The following is a 20,753-nucleotide window of genomic DNA, read 5'->3' as shown; positions in this document are numbered from 1 at the left end:
AGATTAACATTTTTCATAGGCAAATTTCCTTTTCTCTGAAAAGCATATATGGGAATATACTATATTGCCTGGTGCTTTGTGCTAGCTGGTGCGTCTCCGATTCGCCCAGACGATTAGGGACAATCCAGCTCACCAACAGGCTAATATTGAAGTCAATATTCTACCTGAGCTATTGCACCCATGTTGTTCTGAATTTTTCATGTTTATCAGATGTACTGAGCAATGTTTCTAGCTTCTTCTGATCCCTTTTTAAAAAATTCTCTCCCCAGCTTTTCCTGTGTTTCAGTCCACTTAGTCTTTTTTTTATTCATCATCAATACCCAAAACTTCAGGTTGTTTTTTTTGTTGGTGGTGGTGGTTCTTTTGGTGTTTGTTGTTGGTATTTGTTTTAAAACACTTTCCTATGGGGAAAAACTACCTATTTGAATTTTATCCTTACTTTCCTTCTGTAGAATGAGCTGTTTGCAAGTATATTAATTTTCACTTGGTGTAAGTCCTTTAATTTAATCATGTATTGTAAGGGAAAAAATACTCATGTGTATGTTCCTAATCATGGGTAATTCATATTACTTGCCTTTAGAATTCACAAGCATGTTATTTGACATGTTAATTGTTACATTGATATCTGACTAAGAATACAAATATCTCCTAATTTTTCCCCCTCCCCTCGCTTAACATTTTGTTTGAGGAGATCAGTGCATTTTGTCTGTAAAAAGCGCTGGATTAAATGCCACCCACCAATGATTTTGTGCATGTTTCATTTTGCCAAAGGAGGTTGTCAGACATTGGGGGAAATAATGTAATATTAGTTGACCTAAGACTTTAATTAACTGACAAGTAAGTTTACAAAAACTGTCATATTAACTTTGCACATCATTTTACTGGGGTGGAAAAGCTTTGTCACACAGCACTCATTCATTTCTTCCTTTGCTTACTTTAGGGTGTGAAGCACAAAAAGGAAATAAACATGTTCCTTATTTCTGATGCAAATAGTATTCTGCAAATATTAAGTGTAGGGAGGACATCTCCTATCTATCAGTCAATCCTGTTTCAGCTTAATAGAACCCAAATATTTAGTATTCGACTTGCATGTTTAGGTAAGCATCGTTGGGTCTGTTTTGGACTGAACCCTCAGCCATGAGGTTAGGATATGGTTTCTACCCTGCAAGAAGCCAGTGGACAGCTTCTACATTGTCGTTTACCAAAAGGTTTGAATACTTTATGGACTGTGTTTATGTACTCTTTGATGACGATTCTAAATCCACTTGCATTTCAACTATGTAAAGGACCACTGTTCCCTTCCCTTTCTATTACTATCAGTTTTGCCCACAGCTTCCTCAGGCCAGTCCTTAAGGAAGGTTTTCCTTCAGAGAACTGCTTTCTGAGCCATGACATTATAATAAGTGTATCATTTCCTTCATCTTTTGCTCTTCTCCCATTTCCTTTTAACTCATCTTTTACCTTCAGTCTTCATTTTCTACTGAAATGCAACATCTATCAGAGCCACAGTCTCTCCCTCTCATTTTTCTTCTTCAAACTGTTCCATCCTTTCATTTATTTTGTTGCAAATCATCACCCAAATGCTTTTCTCCACATGCTAATACTCCCTGCTAGAACCCCTGTTTCTGGTCTGGTCACTTTTCCTTGTTTATAGCATCTTTCCTACTAGCTGCCTTTCTGTTTCCTTTGTCTACTTCTGTCTGTTAACAGTCATTGTTAAAAGTATTTTCTTGTTCATTCCTCTAGCCTTATATTACCCTTCAGTGGAATTTCTTTGGTAGGGTTTTGTCTTTTTCCCCAATCAAATTCAAGCTGTTTTTTGCTCCCAGCCAAAGCCTCTTCCTTTGTTCTTGTCTTTAATTGAGCAAATCAGTTTTAATATTGAAAAATAACTGGAGGCCTCCCAGATACCTAGTGCTTCCCTATCAGGATGTAGATATCCAAGGGAAAAATGATCGGTGCAACTAACAGAATTCTGGGAGCTACTTCGGAAAGTGGCAAGTGAAGCTGTGACCACAGGCTCTTCTTGCAGAGGAGGGGTATCCTGGGGATGCAGCAATTAGTGGCCCATTGTCACTGAAGCTGTGCAACTTTACAAAATGGTCACATCCAATAACAGAATTAGCCTTTTTTTTTTTTTTTTTTTTCCCCCCAAGGGAATGAACATTTTTACATCAGCTCCTTTATATTCAATCTCTTCTCTGCCCTCTTCCTTGCCTTGTTCTCAGCCCCCATTTCTCACCATGTTTCAGAGTGCTCACCAGTCTTGTTCTTGTGACCCTGAGGCTGTTGTTCTTCCCTTCTTACAAGCCTGGAGCCCCTGGAGGAATGTAATGAATCCCCTATCCCCTCTTGTGTAGTCTTTGATTAATGACAGTCTCAGCCTATCAGTTCCCAGAAACTGTGTGGTATCAGCCTGGTCTCCCACATCTCTTATTAATTAGTCAAGGGAATAGAAAAAGCTGGAAAAATCAAAACCACTCTGAAATGTGTTGGCTTTGCTTCAGCCTTTCTTCCTTCATCACTGAGGAAGGAAGATCTGGGTTGGACCTCAGGATCCAGGTCAGGCTCCTCCACATTCTTTTTACTCTTCCTCATCAGAAGAGAGGTATTTTTTGATTTCTGAGGCAATGAACAAGGTTTCACATTGAAGAAATCTATTACTACAGCACTGAGCTTCCAAGTACCTGCTATAAGCATTTTAAACAAATTGTGTAGAACAGCTATCACATCTCCTACCTCTCAGCTCCATTATCACATCTGCTGGGTATGCTCATTTGTTCATACTAGGTTTTCCTGTAAAATGATGGTCATTGCTGAACTTAATAATGATAGTGATACCACATGGAAACAGGCTTCTCAGCTTGATCAAAACCATTGCATTGTTTCAAGTTTCTTTCCTGTAGACAGAAAAATGTCTTGGTTCATACTAGAAAAGTATACTCACAAACGAAAGGAAAGAAAGGAAAGCCAAAACCCCAACAATTTGTTTTTTCACAGTGGATTTTAAATTCTGCAGAAAATGAAGAGATAAAAATGTATCAGAGCTTATACCTGCTAAATCTTCTGACAGCCACTTCCTCATCCCACTGCCTGAAAATGGATCAACTTAATTATTCCTGTCATTGTATACATGCAGCTGGCTTAGAGTTGCCTCTTTATCATTTGCTCCAGCTACTGTCCTTGTATGCTGCAATAGTTAAGAAGATTGAAAACTGTTTTTTGTTATTGTTGTTGCTTTAGGTTCAGGATTGTTTGTTTGTTTTGTTAGTTTTTTATAATTCCAAAGTATGCAGACTGTAATAGAACAAATGATCTGTGATTTTGGTGTCTCTTATCAATGTTTAGATTGTACCAACACTGAGCTTAAATTTACTTGTGTAGGATGGCATGTTTGGATTAATATACTAAAATAATGCGGAGTGAAAGCTTGCTGCAGGCTGTGACCAATGTACTAGTGTAGTGAAGTCACAGATTGCAATATGTGGAGACAGGAAAACAAAGAATAGCATTAATTTTTCTTACAAGGACCTTGAAGTCTCTCAGGATTACTCTTCTGAGTAGTCTGGAAATATAACCATTGATCTAGTTAAGACAATTCTTCTGTTGGAATAGCCTAAAAAATTGTCTTGAATTACATGGAGCACACTTTAAATATGTAAAGTTTTCATTAAAGTGGTTGACAGGTTGCTTGTAAACTGAAGTCATTTCCTTTCCCTTCATAATTAGATTTTCTTTATGGCCTCCTTTGTCAGTAAGCACTGTTCATTAAGAATGATTTGGCCATTTCATTCTACAACCTTATTTTTTGCCTGCACTGTTGATTTAACTGAAGGAAATCCCTTTGTGACTAAAATGATCGAGCTGGATCTCAATAACCGTATCATATTTTCTTCTTCCTTTTTTTACATTGTACAAATGGAGCTGTTTCTTTTCAGGAATGTTTAGATAGGAAGGAAGCAAGGTATGAATTGCAAAGACAGGTCGTCCCACTGATTTTCTGGTTGTTGTCTTGTTGATTTTTTTTTTAAGTGGTCACATGTAAAAGCCAATGAATACAGCCTTAAAATGTCTCACATCTCAGATTCTTCCAGTCTGGTTGCAGAAGGGGGGTGTCTCTGGATATAGCACTGTCCAGTGAGTTGTCTTTTATCATACGCTGCAAAGAGACAGGAATCACACTTTGCAGAACTTGCTTATTCTGAGCCAAATTACGAAAGCACCAAACCCAGTAGATCATTGTTGGACTCGTGACTTAAATCTGAGTCTTGACCATGCAGAAGGAAGGTAGATTGTCAGATTAATGGCAATCATTTAGCAGAACATACCAACAGACACACATACCTGAGTACACTACCAAGCAGCAATCAGTGTAACACATGCCCCAAGACAGTAAAAGTGCAACACAGTGCTTCTGTGACAGTCTTTGCATCTTTCTTGAATGACCTGTGAGAGGGGCATTACATGTGAAAAGGCATGCTAATTCAAAAGAAGCAGTGATGTTGTGGGGAAGTTATAAGAAGCGTTCATCTTCTACCTCTTGTTCTGCAGGTGGATTGTTGTGAATCTGCAGCTTTCTGGGATGTTCTGGGGGTGATTTCTGAGAAGATTGGTGCTGCAAGTTTGTAGAAAGAGGATTTCTGCTGAGTGGAAAGCTCAGACTTAAATTTCCAGAAGCTTTGCAGGTAGTGGTAGGATGTCTTAGATGGCAGCCAGTCTTCTCAGGTCATGCTAAGGACAAGCTTTTGCACTGGTATGGTATGTCATGGTATAGCAGAATAGAGAGGTGGCCATTTTGTGCTGCTTATAGTTGCAGACAAGTTGCTGAAATGTAGTCAGTGAAAAGGTTGCAGTATAGTTGGGTGTCAGGCTCTGACAACTTCCTCTTCTTTACATTGGTGCCTTCTCACTTTTTATTTTGTTTCCTCATTGTACAGCCTAAGTGTTCAGACTTCTCCACAATCCTTAAAGGCATGAGCTTTATTTGCATAGATAAAAGTCCTTGTGGCAAGAGACAGAGTGAGAAGAAAGAACAAAAGAGGAGGAAGTGCTGGAGAGGCAAAATAATCAGAATGTGATATGACAGATTAGGTCAAATAAGCAAAATACAAAGCTAGACAAAAACAGTTTAACAAAAAAAAATGCATAGTTCAATGTTATGGTGATATCAGCCAGAGAAATGAAAGAGAAGTTTTTTGTTGTTGTTTGTTTGTTGTTGTTGTTGTTTTTTCCCTCTACTGTCTTTCTCTTACTGTCTTCAGTGAATTTACCTGTCTTAGTCATAATGCAGAGCTTGGGATTCTCATACCACACAAAAGGTCATCAGATAAAAAGGACATGAATGAAAGCAAACGTGCCCTCTGAAACCCTCATCTCTCAGTAAGAGAAGCAAAGTGTAATGTAATTAAATGAACTGTCTACAGTGTTTATGTGTAATTACACTGAGTAGAGCATACCTTTAATTTCATTGTAACTTCAGATACACACGGAGGAAGGGTTGATGCTGTCTTTCATACAGCAGTAATCAAGGGCTGGCAACTCAGCTTTAGAAATTATTCAGACAGATTAGAGGATCTTGGCAGTGGTTCCCAAATACTCAGGAGACTCACTGCAACCAAGAGCTTTGCCATTTTGGCCAGCTAGTTAAATATTGTTGGCTATAAACATTACAAGGCAATTGATCACCCCCTTATACGCTGGGCCTGGGGCATACGCTTCCTTCCGTCTGTCTGGGGAGAAGGGCAGCCAATAAACCAAGTAGCTCTTTGATGATACCCTGAGAATAACTTTCCAGATCATAGTGAAGAAGAGGAATTTGCATTGTTTGCATGTTAACCACAACACAGAGTACCACAGAAAGGAGACAAGGGTCTGTACAAGATTTTGCAGCTAAGCATAACTGAGAGCACCCGTAGCCCTGATTACAGGACTATGTTTGCTCGCAGCTCTGGTTTAGTGCTGAAAAACCAGGGCAGTATGGTGGTAGTAGTTAGCACAGCAGTGTAGTATGCTTAGTTTAGCAGTTATACTCTGCCTATTTGTTTGAAATGGCAATAATTTGTTGCTTTCTAGCAGACAGAGAGTTTGATCCCATGAGCAGTGGGATGTAAGTGTCTGAATTAAATGTCTGAATTTCTGCACTCTTTTTTTTTTTTTTTTTTTTTTTATGATAGTACAGAATTGATGACTGCAGCCTGAGTATAAAACCATGTGTAGTAAACTTGTCTGGTGCAACTTCTCAGCAGGCCTGAGAAAGTGGAAGTGAAGCCAGCAGTTGAATGTCATACTCTCTACGACAGTGAAAAGTTAAGCACAGTTCGCTGGAAGCTTAGACGTTAGTATTAGGAGGTACTGTGTTCTCAATAGGAAAGCTTGGTTTCCAGTCTCTCCCCTCTTTTCCCTTCATAGTACCAGTATGGTTGCTAATAATAGTAATTAATTGCAATTAATAATGTATAACTATATGAAATATAAATTACAATTAATTAGCAGCAATTAGTAGTCATTGCCAAGAAGGCAGAAAGAGCAGGAGAGAAGATAATTTTAAACATCCAGCTTATTGCTAAGGTTGTCTGCTTAAGTATTCTCCACTATTCCTTTAAGGTTGTTTCTTTTGTTGTGTTTCCTAAGCCCTTTGGTTATTAAAACAAGACCCAGTGATACCACTAGGAGAATGTCACGAATCTCATTGGATGGGGTAGCAATTCGTCAACATTCAGGTGTTATGTTTGCTTGGCCTTGCTGTTTGTAGTTTCTGAGGTGTGACAGCATGTTTATTACTTAGATTGCTATGATCTGGTGAGTGCACTGTAATGTAGTCAAGGAGGCATTACTACCTCTAAGCAATCAGGTGGCAGTCAAGAGGAGTTTATATTTCAGATGGGGAAGTAGCAGGTTCTCACAGGCTAAGGAGCTATTCAGAAGGGTTTGGCTGTGCATGGCCACCATCTGAAAACAGATATTTCTCTATTATAAAAGGCACAGTGCATAGCTGAAGAGTATAGAACTCAAAGTTGTTTTTTTACCGTCAAACCAAGTTTTAGACTTGCTCAAACACACAGCAATGTACCTACTAGATTTGTAAGAGTAGACGGAGAGGATCTCTGCTTTGTCTGGGCCAGATTTCCAAGATTTACTGAAGTAGCATCTTAATTGCAAGGATGCATGGAAATGTGGTGAAGGCATTTGCTTTCCAGTCGGGCCAACAGCTTTTTGAGAAATATCTTTCTCTTCTTGAAGTAGATCTCTGGAATGGATGTTGCCCCTGTAGTAAGGAAGGAGACTGTCTTCCATTTTTTAATTGCTTACTTTCAATTGGTGGCCACAGCTAAAAAGAGTGTTTAGATCACATCTAGGACATAATTTATTTCTCAGGAAGCAAAAAATAAAAAACATAGCAAAGGCAATGACAGTTACAAGATTAAGACTACATGTGAACCAATGGAATATTCATATGTTAAGTTTCCAGAATGATTAGGGAACCTCTAAGGGCCTGAGCTTCTGTTTTAAGATACACGATGAAGGTGGAAGAACAAAGGAAAATGAATGGAGAAGAAAAAGATCTTGGCCTCTGTGTAGCTGTTAATTTCTGTCATGTCTGCTTTCATACCATGGTAGTGGTTGCCATTTTGTACTGCTTTCTAGATTTTGGATTTGGGTAGAATAGGCCTTTCTGAAACTGACACCGTGTTTTCAGCCAACTTTAGCACAGCATTGGATAAGTGTTTCAAGGTGTGTGATTTGCACCAGCACCAAAGAAATGAATCCAGAATTTGGAGAGAGAGACAGTAATCTCTGATATGTAATTATTTGAACTAAAGCCAAGCAATTCCTCTTAGTTAACTGTGTCTCAGCAGTTTTGTCTGATAAAATAATTATTATGCAGATTGATGGCTGTTGCCCAGACATCCTTCATTCTCATTTTTGGTTTGCATTGTTTATGGCATTACTTCAAAAACAATCCTGTAATATCCCTGGCAAATTTCTCTCTCTCTCTCTTCTGACTAATCAACTTCTCTTTCCTTCACTGTATATGATAGTAATGTGCCTGCAGTGTAGAGCTCTCACAGGATTACCAAAAGGTTGAGGTTGGAAGGGACCTCTGGAGGTCAGCTGGTCCAACCCCCCTGCTGAAGCAGGGCCACCTAGAGCTGCATGCCCAGGACTATATGGCTTTTGGGTAGCTCCAAGGAGGGAGACTCCACAACCTCTCTGGGCAGCCTGTGAAAAAGTGTTTCCTGATGTTCAGAAGGAACCTCCTGTGTTTCAGTTTGTGTTCCCTTCTTGTCCTTTCACTGGACACCACTGAAAAGAGCCTGTCTCCCTCCTCTTTGCACCCTCCCATCAGATATTTATACACTCTGAGATCTTCCTGAATTTTCTCTTCTGTGGGCTGAACAGTCCTAACTCTCACAGCCTTTCCACATTGGAGAGATTCTCCAGTTCCTTCATCATCTTGGTGGCCCTTTGCTGGACTCTCCCCAGTATGTCTGTCTTTCTCTTGGGCTGGGGAGCCTAGAACTGGACACACAGATCTCTCTCCATCTGAGAGACCATGGAGATTCATGATAAACTTGCTGAGGACTGAAGCAACTTAGCCACAAGGCAGAACAGGGAGAGAGAACTGGAAGTGCTTGGATAGCAAGTAATAACGATCACAAGGACAGTCACATGGCCAGACCCTCCCTCCTTTCACCATGACAGTAATGAAGGAAACAACAGATCACAGTTTGTGGCTTATCACTACTGCCCTTTAGTCAGGAGAACACCTGTAAGGCCCAGTAGGAGAGTTGTAAGACCTGAAAAAACTCTCTGCAGTATCTACTGGCTGGTACACATCACCTGGGTCAAGCTGGCAGAAATCAGGATGTTCATCTGCGCTCTCAGCAACTTAGGACTTCACAGCTTTTTTATGCTGTTACAAATACATTGTTGTATGCGTGCCTGTCTCCGACATGACAGGGCTATCATCTCAGCTCAGAATCCAAGAGAGCCAGGCTACTGCTGCCATGAGCACACGAGCCACAGACCGAATGGGATTTACAGTCCTGTAACTGGTGATCAGAGTTCAGCTGTCAGGAGACTGTGAAGTGATAAATGACCCTTTCCCCACCAGTCCCCCAAAATAATAGTTTTCTTGTTACAGAGCAGATGGGCTTTTGCTATAAGCTGTGTTGCCTTGCCAGAAGTTGGCTAATTTTCTGGTTATGCTACTGAGAAATTGACTTGAGACCAGATAATACTAATCTTCTGTACCTAGGTGGTGGGCTGGACTCAGCTGGCCGCCAGGTGCCAACCAAGCTGCTCGCTCACTCCCCCTCCTCAGCAAGACAAGGAGGAGAAAAAACAATGAAGCAGCTCATGGGCTAAGATAAGGACACAAAGATCGCTCACCCATTGCAGTCACAGTCAGAACAAACTCAACTTGGGGAAGATTAATTTAATTTATGGCAATTATAACAGAGTAGGGCAGTGAGAACCAAAATAAAAACAACCAACTAACCAAACAAAAAACTAAAACCACCTTCCTTCCACCCCTCCTTCTTCCCAGGCTCAACTTCAATCTCAATTCTTCCACCTCCTCCCCCCGAACAGCACAAGAAATGGGATCTGCAGACAGTCCCTGATGCTTCCTCTCTGCCTCTCCCTCACGGTCCCTCTCTGCCCCTGCTCCCCGTGGGGTCCCTCCCATGAGATGCCGTTCTTCCCCAACTGAGCCTGCGAGGGCTGCCCACAGGCAGCAGCTCTTCAAGCACTGCTCCCACATGGCTCCATCCCACGGGGTCCATCCATCCCCCAGGAGCAAACTGCTCCAGCACGGGTCCCCCACGGGTGGGCAGCTCTCCCCAGCCGCCCTGCTCCTGTGTGGGCTCCTCTCCACGGGCTGCAGGTCCGGCCTGGGGCCTGCTCCTGCGGGGGCTCTCCATGGGCCGCAGCCTCTTGCAGGCCACATCCACCTGCTCCACCGGGGGCTCCTCCACCCATGGGGGGGCTGCAGCGTGGAGATCTGCTCCATGTGGGACCCATGGGCTGCAGGGGGACAGCCTGCTCCACCAGGGGCCTCTCCACAGGCCGCAGGGGAACTTCTCTACAGATGTCCATAAACCCAATACAACCTGGAAACCTTAGTCCGACACACAATAATATTTGAGACAAAAACACAGAAGGTGTTAACACAGGTTTTCTTTTCTCTTCTTTGTCATCCACAGGTAATGCAGGTAGTGAAAGAACAGATAATGAGAGCACTCACTACCAAGCCTAGCTCACTGGATCAGTTCAAGAGCAAGCTTCAGAATCTCAGTTACACAGAAATACTGAAAATACGCCAGTCTGAAAGAATGAACCAGGAAGATTTCCAGTCTCGTCCAATTCTGTAAGTACTGTCTTCTCTCCTAACCTATTTTTGCATGGAAGTATTAACAAATGTGAATGATGTTTGTCAGCTCTTCAGGGGAAACTGAAGTGAGAAAGCTGTCCAGGGAGCTGTGCTCAAAAGCAGTAGTGCAGCATCTATCTGCACAATGTGTGTATGTTTTCTTCTGCTGGGACTCCCAACTTTTTCTTTGAGTTCAGTTAAACCAGATTTATCCCTATAGGGTCTCACCTGTCTTACTTGTAAAAAACAATGCTCTGATATTTCCTGGCTTTGTATGATTGTGTTTATGAGCCTTTTTATGAGATTGTTGTCAGGAATGACTTTTTTCATTTGTATTTTTTAAAACTTTGTCTTCTGTCCAAGGGCCTTTAAAAATTGTAGATGCCATTTCTCTGAGCCAGACAAGATGTTAAGAACAAGAGGACTGACTCTAGAAGAGTGGGGTTACATATTACTGTCTTTATTGATAGCATAATCTTTGGTGTTAATGAAAAGCCATTATTTATTTGTAAATGATAACATCAATTCTGGCAGAAAGACAATGGGATTCTCATTTCTCTGTTGTTTACTGCGAAGAATCAAATGCTAATATTGCCACCACAGCTCCTGCCTGCTGCTCAGAATATCCTTTGTTCTGTTATATCAAAAATGGAGGCTGTACTTGGCTTTGGACCAAGGCTTATGGCTGAACAAATGGCACAGGACAGGTTCAGACTCCGCAGTGCACAAAGGATGTGCTGAGAATAGCAGGAACCTTTTGAGATCAGCAGAGAAATAGTGAGGATTCCAGAAGCATCAGTTGAAATGTCATGAAATCTTGACTGTGTTTGAAGTATAATGGCTCATGATTTTCCAAATCTCCTTTACAAGGCAAAGCAGTACAGAAGGATTTGGACTAGGGAATTTGAGAATTCAGATGCAAGATGCGCATTTTGATTTATTTCTAAAGGATATAGATATATCTAAGTACGAGCTCCAGGGACACATTCATCCAAGGGCAGTCGGGCAACAGCGGAAGCGTAAACTAAGTGGAATTACACACTTAAATTTTAATCATACCAATGTGGATCAAAGGGAGAATGCTTCTTTTATGTTTTCAATGTATTAGAAGATAGGACCTAATGCCCAATTAGAACTGATGTCACTCATAGTAATGCATCAATTAAACAGTTACAAATGGTTCCAGTCAGTTTTGCATCATTACACTGCTCAGAAATCCCCTGCCATTCCCCTGCAATGTTTAGTGGTTCCAAGCCACTCAGTAGTGCTAAGCTTGTCACCAAAGCTTCTCGTTTTCCTTGCTTCCTCCCCTATGAGTCAACTGTTTAACTATGATACAGGTCAGCTATTTATATTCTCATGCAGCATTGCCTAGCTACTAAACTTGCTAGTGCCTTCTGCAAGCTCTTTATTTGCAGTATTGCTCTGGTTAGTTACTGCCACAGTGCAGAATTTCCTTCCCTATCATGGAATGAATGAAACAGCTAACTCAAATAGTTAAAAGCAAATGAAATGTTACCAGAGGACTCATTTCAGATTCTGGACAAAGGCTAAGCCTAAAGGCTATAGAGGCTAACTAAATCGATAAGGTGTTTAAGCAATCACAACTGCATTTGCAGAGATTTGGCTGTATGCATTTGCATTTTGATTGCATCCATGATCACTTATTCTTGACAGTGAAAAGAAACGGTTCTTTCATTTTCCCGTTTGATTTGATTCCGTGTACTGAACTCTCTCAAATTGCACAGATGACACGACTTATAGAAGTACAGAATCATGGTCCCATTGTAGGAAAAGAGACCGTGAGTGAAGAGAGCAATTGTGGCTGTGCTGTATATTTTAAAGCCTTACAGATATGCTAAAAGAGATTGTGCACAGCTGAATGTAAAGTCAGTGGGCCTTGTTTAATTCTGCTTGAGCGTATGGCAGTCAGATGATGTTTTTTCCTGCCTTTAACATGATAAAAGTCTTTCTTTTGTTGTTCTTTGTATGAAGTACTGATGTTCTGAGTTTTCAAGCTGCTGGATGAGGGAAGTTTCAGTTAAGTTGGACTTGAATGTAAGTTGGAAAGTACTGCTCTAGATCCCTGTAAATGCAGCAACATTTTTTTTCAACAAGTAATTGTTTCTTTTATACGATCATTGTTTCACATGGAGCTCGTTTTTTCAGAGCGAAAGGAAGAAGTCGTACAGCACAGAAAGCATTCATGAGCTTGGGATCATTACAGATCAACCAAACCACCACTGTACAACAAAACTATAAAATGTCACTGGTTTATATGCAATGGCTGTGGAAGAAGGTGTCTAGGAAGGAATCCTAGCCTGTAGAGAACCAGAGATCTTGACACATTATGTGGAAATAGGGATGGTTTAATACTCGATAAAGTTCTGTTGTCCATATGGAAACTTGCTGGTTTGAACTAGTACTGAAGAAGAGCTAGTTTCGTCTGAATAATTAAAAAAATAATCCAATAGTTTTCAGATTTGAAGACAGGTCTGTTATTTTAAAAGCATGTAACTGATAGCAGGATTTTGCCTATAGTGCTGAGACCAGTGAGATCAGAAAATTACTGATCATATATTACTCTGTAGTTCCCTCAACCCTTCTGTCATATCAGCCCACTGACTTTTGTCATTCTTACATCACAGGAACACGGGAGGAAGCTAACAGCAATTTTTAAAGTCTTAGACTTTCCTCGTTTGTTCTCTCTCTTCACAAGGCACAAACTGTTCAGTTGATGTCATCTGAAGGAGAATAAATAAATTTTTCCAAAAATATATTTGCATTTATGATCTTCCCTTAGCTCTTTGTTCCTCTGTGTGCTCAAGCATGGGGACTGTAAAACTGAAGAAAGTACTACCTCTGAGCTTCTCTGTTGTGAAGACAAATACAATGCAGATCAGCAAAGAGGCAAAAAGAGCTCTGGCACATCAGCAAAGAGTCAAAAGGCTTCCCTTCTTTCCTACCTTCCTTTCTCCTGTGGAAAGTCTGTCTTAGACACTGAAGTACTTCGGAGGGGATTACCTGTTTATTTTTGGATTGGTTAGAAATCCTTCTCTTCTTATGATTTGTAAAGGGCAGATGGGACTCTAGAGGACAGAAGAAGGAATACTCCGGGTTTTAATAACCAGATGTTAATGTGCTGGATGACCCATTCTTTCTTTTTTTCTTTTCAGTAGTGTCTTATAACTATAATCTTATGATATCTTTAACACATCTTTAATGACAGTCATCTAATTTCTAAATTAAACTACCTAAACATCACACTGATGTTTTTATCAATTTTGAATGTTTGAATTCAATCCAGCTAGAGACAAAGCCTATAGCTTAGACCGTTCAGTAATCTGCACTGTGTTTTAACATGGTTTTCCTCTGCCCCTGCTCCCAGCTTTTACCTGAAGAGTGGGGAAGCACAACAGTTCTGAAAGGCAAGACATTTATTCAAGCACAAAATTGTTCTGATCATAGTATTTAACTATTCAGTGTTCTCCTGCCTTAGTTCTCAATAAGAAAACCATAGTGTTTGAAATTATCCTAAAGGACTTAGAGTACATTTCCGAAAGGTGGCCTGTTTCTATAGTTACAATGCTTGCTTGCTTTTTGACCAGCCATATTTTCCCAGCTTGTGAATATGCTGTGGGTTATGCATCAAGTACTCCAGCCATTTTGTTAATACTTGGGAGAATGATGGCATTTCTGTTTAAAGCCCTAATGTCTCTAACAGAGAACTTCCAGTGGTTTCAATGGGGTGTTGGCAGATTAAAGGTACAGGATCCACGTGAATGTGGAAATCAGCAGAGACCAAACTTCCTAAGTGACACATTTTTATTTTATCGATGGAATAGCACAGCTTTGCTTTCTTTTGATGATGACCGCTGGAACATACTGCCAGACAGAATGATTTTTGGTATTACCTACTGTGCACAGCAATGCAAAATTATGGTTCTGACACACTTCATATTTTATAAACCATCTACACATTCAGTTATTTTTTTAATCTTACCAGGCTTACTGTCAAGTTGATGTTTCAACCTGTCTTTTATGTATTCTTAATGAATCTAAGTGAGGATATAACTGATGAATTCAGACACCTCTGAATCCATGTGATGGTATATGAACTCAAGCTTTAAATATTACCCGCATATTTTTTCCACCTAGTTCTTGACACTTTTAACTCTTTTATCAAAGTAGGATGAAGAAAATAGATTTCCTAAAGGATATATAATAACATTTCTAAATGCACTGCAGGTTTCTGCACTCCCGGGCAAGGGTAAAACTTGATCTTTGAGCAGTCCCCATCATGGGCTACTCTTCCACTCAATTCTGCTAGAAATGAATTAATTGAACTGCATAGGATCAATAAGAATCATATAGCACTGGTAATGGTTTTGGCTCATTGGCATTGCTCATTGCTGCTTTTTCTTGCTATTTCAAAGTGTGTTTTAGCCTTCTTGTATTGTCCTAAATGCTAGTAAAGTATACTAGCAGAAGATTGTGCAATAAAAGGTGACAGACCCTCAAATAAGCTTCACAATGTTCCTGCAATGAAAGAGCATTATTTGCTGCAGAGAAAGCTTGTTGATGCTTTATAGGAAGTGTTATTTTTAGATGCATAAACTGAGAAACAAGTAAGTTACTTGTCTGAGTCATACACTGATGCTGTAGTGGGGAGATGTCTAGAACAGAGATACCCTGACTCCCATGCCTTGCTATAACATAACTTTTTTTTTTTTTTTTTTTTTTTTCTGGAGCAGGCTAGATTCTGACCTGGGCATGCATCTCACTGTTGACTCCTTTGGACAGAAACATCTTGTGAGACTCTCAATCTTAGAGGAAAGAGGATGGATTTCGATTGAATCTCAAAAGTGTCTATTTTCTTTCCTCCCAAGGGAACTAAAAGAGAAGATTCAGCCTGAGATCTTAGAACTGATCAAGCAGCAACGTCTTAATCGACTTGTGGAGGGTACCTGCTTTAGGAAACTCAACAGTCGACGTCGACAAGGTACAGCTGAGACTTTCGGGTCTGACTTTTTATTATCACTTCTGTCTAAAAGTTGAGATGATGAGTACTGCTCTTACTAACAAGAAGCTTGGTTTTATTGCTGTCTTGACTGATTTTACTAGGGAACATCTGAAAGAATCTCCTGGTTGCAATTGTAGAATCTTCTTTGTTTCACTGGAACTGGTTTTGATTTCATCTGGAATAAGTTCAGCATTTGATGAAAATCTCAAGCAGCAGTCTGAACGTAGTATTTCCATTTTTGCCTCGGTGTCCAGTCTCCTTGTTCTCTCAGAATAAAATTTCTACCTCTGCAGGAATAGCACATATAACTTTGTGTATCCACAATTTGAGTGTCTCAGAGTTGGATCATTTATTTTCTTGTAGGTTTATTTAAATTATATTACTAAACAAATAACAGATGTTCAGTACTTTTATACATGTGATGAGCTCATTTTGTACCTTTCCCTCTGGTACTGCCTGTCCTTAGTTTTTGCCATGAATTACCATATACATTAAATATATTATGGAGTTCAAATGTACTTTTAAAAACCACTTAGATCAGTAATTTGTTTACATTCAGATGAATAATGATTGACATGAGAAGATTCTTTTTCCCAATCCTATGAGTCATTGCTCAGTACTAGATTTACAGCTCGTTTTTTACAATTAAACTCTTTATGGTTCTTTTTCCCCTCATAGGGGGGCATGCTTCTTTCTTAAAACAAAATAATGGGTATATAGTATAAACTGAGCAGATTAATTAGAATTTTATCCCAAAAAATCCCTTTAGAACCCTTATTTTGTCAAGATTCAGATTGCTGTTTGTTTCCCAACTGCAAATGCAATGAAAAATAGAAAGTTACAAAAGCTAAGTACTGCCAAAGTACTGCCATATTTGAGACCTTCAAATCAATTGAGAAAAGTTGCTTTCCTCACAGAAGGAAGAATCCCTGCAGTGCCTGATTTCTAAGAAACAAGCAGGCAATTTTCCTTAATGTTGAGTGGTTATTTTGGAAAATTCCAAGCCTTTATCAAAGGGTCAAGTTGCGGAAAAATATGATGCAGCTTTATTTACTCTCTGTCAAGACTACAAACACCTATAAAGCACTTGGAGCAGAATTTAGGGAAAGAACATTAATATTCTACCGTGACTTCTGTACAGATTTCATAAGAAGGCATGATATGTGTTTCCCTTCAGCAACATCTTTGTGGAGTGAAACTAGCTGAAGTAATGTATAGTTTTGTTTGGCTATCAGTACTGTTGTTTTTTTTTGTTGTTTGTTTGTTTGTTTGTTTGTTTTTTATTTTATTCTTTTCAGAACCTTAATCCAAATGACTGAAATTCTAGGGAAGGAGCAGGGTCTGTGGCAAACCTACTTGTTTTGGCAAATCTCCAAGTAGAAGATAGACTATTTTATCTTAAGCTGTTGTAAGTCCGTAATTCATAGGATCAAAAACCGTAGAAGATGTAAATTGGTTCAACTTATTTGAGTGGACCTGAAAATAATAATAAACAAAAGAAAAAGAATAATAGCAACTTGATCTTATGGTCCACAGTTAAGAACGTTACTGTGTACTATGCCTTGGAGTGAACTGTATGGGCCACCAGATTGCTTCGATGTCTTGTTTATTCAGGGCCAAAAGAGTTCATGATTCTTTGGAAACAAAATATTTGTTTCCATGCCTCAAAGAGCTTACTTACCTTCTCTGAAGGTGGTTTGGTTTGGTTTGGTTTGGTTTGGTTTGGTTTGGTTTGGTTTGGTTTGGTGGTTACTGGTTTGGATTTTTTTTCACTTTGTCCGATAAATGTTCATTTAGAAGGGCATGTTTCCACATGCCCTAGAGTTGTGTGTACCTTATGTCAGTCTTCCTCTGTTTCCTGAAGTGAAAGTGTAAGGTATCCCCCTGGGAAAAAGGGAGGGAAAAGACACAACAACCATTACTAAAGATGACAAAACTCACCAAGGTCTAACACTGTGTAATCCAATGAACAAGAAAAGCATTGTAAACACAAACATGTTTGGTTTATAAACTGGTTAACTGGGAAGCGTCCCTTTTAAGGTATGTACAGTGCCTGGCATAGTCCATATAGCAAATAGTTGCAGTTGACACAAAGTGGAAGAAGCTCTATTGAAACTCGCCTCTTTCCTTCAGTGTTGCCTGTACCCCAACCAGAGCAAGCTCTAAACCAGGCCTGCCATGATATCAAGAACTAGAAGATGAGCTAAAGTGAAGGACCAGAGGCATAGCAAATGATGATAAACATCAAGGCAGACCAGCTTTCAGATAACTCCCCTGTATGTCCTACTAGAAATGGTACAAGTCCCAAACTCCTGAATGTGCCTTCTCTTACCTTTACCGTACCTCCCCATCTCTTATCCCCTAACCCACCCCACACACAGTACATGTGCCCTGTGCTTACTGAGAGGATCAGCAGGAGCCCCATCACCTGCCCACTGCCCCAGCTCACTTGCTGTGGAGCATGGCCATGGTCCATCCAGGTTGACTTTGTGCCAAAACAGGAATGGGGAATGCTGTGAGGCATCACGGTTTGCCCGTTAGGTGGCAACCTCCCTTGTAAGAGTAGTGAGATCAGGTAGCTGTTCTACCTCTATGTGTACTGATCCGTTTACATTTCCTATAATTCTTTTTTCTCTTGAGACAATCTTGGGACAAATGTTGCAAATCTACAGATTACACAAGAGGAACCTGAACGTTGCCTACAGAGGAGAAGCTGAAAGCATTAAATTGCCTGTTTAAAAAATAATTAACTGGCATTATTCCACAATAAATTCCATTTAGACTGTTGTTTGAACATTTGGTAGGACACACATGGTTAGTCACAGTAAGTCGAAACAATTGACTTACAAAAACAAAACAAAAAAACAAACAAAACAAAACAAAACAAAAACAAACAAGGAGGGAGATTGCATCCTCTTACGACCTTCTGAGAGGAGGTGAAAAACATTTCTTACATACAAGGCATTGGAACACATCCAGTCCAACAGGTGATTCTTTTCAGGGAGCGGGGCTGAAGGTTAAGCAGTGAAGTATCTGCAGTCAGATCTCTGCCTTTTGTATTCCAGCACGGGATTATTGTTCATCAGGGTCTCTCTGCAGCCAAAATCCAGAAATACTACATGTATTATCGTCCCAGCAGGATCCTTGCCACTTTCAAAGAGTACATGGCCTTTGCCTTGCAACATTTCATGGTTGAACTGCAGTACTAACTCCTGTTTTTATTAGGCATTCTTAATCAATAGGAAATGAAACAGTAAAATCTGGTCTGCTGTTCTGGTCACTGTTCATTGACAGGTCTTGAAGCTCTGCAAGTCCCCACTTTGTTCTCTGATTGTGGACATCAGCTGACAGACAGCCCTTTTCATTGTTCTCCTTCCTTTGGTAATTCCTGAAAGAAAGGGGTGAAGACTAAATCGAAAGCCTACAAAGCTATTTATAACCCTAAATGTTATTTTTTCCAGTAAAGCTAAGTAGCAGATCAAGACATTTTATTGGAAATAATAGAGACTTCTGTAGCTGTCATCCAGTATATTTGTAGTTTGTTGCTGAGTGTACTCTTGGAAATAAATTCCCCTTTTAGCTTTATAAAAGATTATAGAGAAATTGCATGTTATCGAAGTGGTTTTGCAGTCGAAGACAAGGTTTCTTGTACAGTTATATTTGGAAGGGAAAGAAAGCCTGATGATGCACACTACTATATTAAAACACAAGGCAGAATATTTTTTTTAGTAACCTGGAAAGAGAAAACTTAAATTAAAAAAATCAAGCAAAGACAAGTTTTCCATCTCTTGCTAGGATAAGTGACTCACACTTTTGAATGAGAACACACTTTGTCTTTTTTTCTGCAAAAAGCTACTGCTGCTACTTTGTTCCACCCTGCACACTCCCATAAAAATAATATTGTTCAAGTATGTGACGTGCTGAGAGGAACTGGTTAACCAGAGTGCCTCTGGCATTACCACAAGCCAATTAATCGCCAAGCCTTTTCAGAACTTGTTGGCTTTCATCTAACCAGCTAAGACCAGTTAGAGTGACAGTGTGTCACTGTGGTAAGTATCTTAGAGAAACAGCACAGTGAAAGAGAAAGGGTGAGTCCACAAACATGTATCTAAAAGCTACATCCATATTTGGAAGGTTTTACTGACATTATTACACGTGTGTTCCCTTTGCTAAATGTGTGATCAAGCCTTTCTTTAAAAAACAAAAAAAACAACCCACCTTTCATTTTTAGTAATCTGGAACATATCCTGGGATAAAAGGTATGCTCACAGACTTTTTTCATTGGACGTCTGAGCTATTTTCTCTCCAGAGGTCTAACTCTACAGCACTTCTGTACTAACCACCTCAATTCTTCACTTGGGATAGCATTGTTAAGGGTGTATGAGTCATTGGCCATTAATGCATGTGGAAATACCATATGAATGGCCACACACTCTGTAGCCCATCATCAAAATGTTCTGTGCCCTACTATTTGGTCACAGTTTTGAATATTACTCTTCTATCCAAACTGGTAGCTGGTTTTGCTATTCAGGATTTTTTTAACCTTGTTTTAACAATGTGCTAGGATATGTTTAACCCACTAGCTGTTTTAACAATTGTTTGAAGCTTAAATGTTTAAAACTTTTTCAGGCTTAAAAAACAAATCAAAACAAACAAACAAATAAAAAATCACAACAGAATGACTACTACAGTTTCCCAAAGAAGAATCTCTAGCACTTGAATTTGATTGCATCAGAGGTCAGCGAACTAAGAGATAGATAATTCAGTGGCAACATTAAATGCTAGTGCCTGAAAATTGTGATGAAATCACATTGTATCTAAAGACTCAGTGTTCAGCAACCACTCCTCCTTCAGTGTGTACACATACACACAGATCTCTGTTGAGGAGTGCAGGGGCTGTTGAGAATTCGTGGCACTTCAGCTTAGCAGATTTGTATTTAAGAGCTCTGGAGGTTTTGGTCAGTAGTTCTTCATTGTTTTATAAGCACTACTCTCTAATCATAGTAGAGAAGAGTTCAGGGTTTTCTTTTTTCTTCTACATGTTTTTTTGGTTTATCTATTTGGAGCTGAAAGTAAATGCTCGCCACCTCCCACATGCTCTTGTGTAATTAAGGCTTCTTTCACCCTTCTTGTCAGTGGGAACAATTTCATACAATATTTATTTTGACTGCAGCATTACTTTATATACTCCACTTCCAACAAAATTGCATTCAGCACCTGTACTAGTAAAATAACATACATCCCATTCAGAGCTGCTCCCCTCCAAGGCGCCGTGATCTCGCATAAGTAGGTTATTGTCTGATAAACTGTAACGTCACATAGAGGAAAAGAAGAACCCCAGCTGGCTAAGGCTGA

The 20,753-nt window shown here is 39.8% G+C and overlaps 1 protein-coding gene across 2 annotated transcripts in view; it reads left to right on the top strand.

Annotated features, from left to right (window-relative positions):
• Positions 1–20,753, top strand: part of ELMO1 (engulfment and cell motility 1) — a 332,530-nt gene that overhangs the window by 293,479 nt on the left and 18,298 nt on the right. For both annotated transcript variants that reach the window (XM_084306854.1, XM_084306855.1), the window contains exons 18-19: positions 10,209–10,372; positions 15,265–15,377. In XM_084306854.1, the coding sequence (XP_084162980.1) occupies positions 10,209–10,372; positions 15,265–15,377 (277 nt within the window). The remainder of the gene's footprint in view (positions 1–10,208; positions 10,373–15,264; positions 15,378–20,753) is intronic.

The sequence above is a fragment of the Netta rufina genome (genome assembly GCF_964035555.1).
Source record: "Netta rufina genome assembly, chromosome: 2".
NCBI classification, from domain to species: Eukaryota; Metazoa; Chordata; class Aves; order Anseriformes; family Anatidae; genus Netta; species Netta rufina.
The sequence above is the reverse complement of the archived record's forward strand: the minus strand, read 5'-3'. Positions and strand labels throughout refer to the sequence as shown.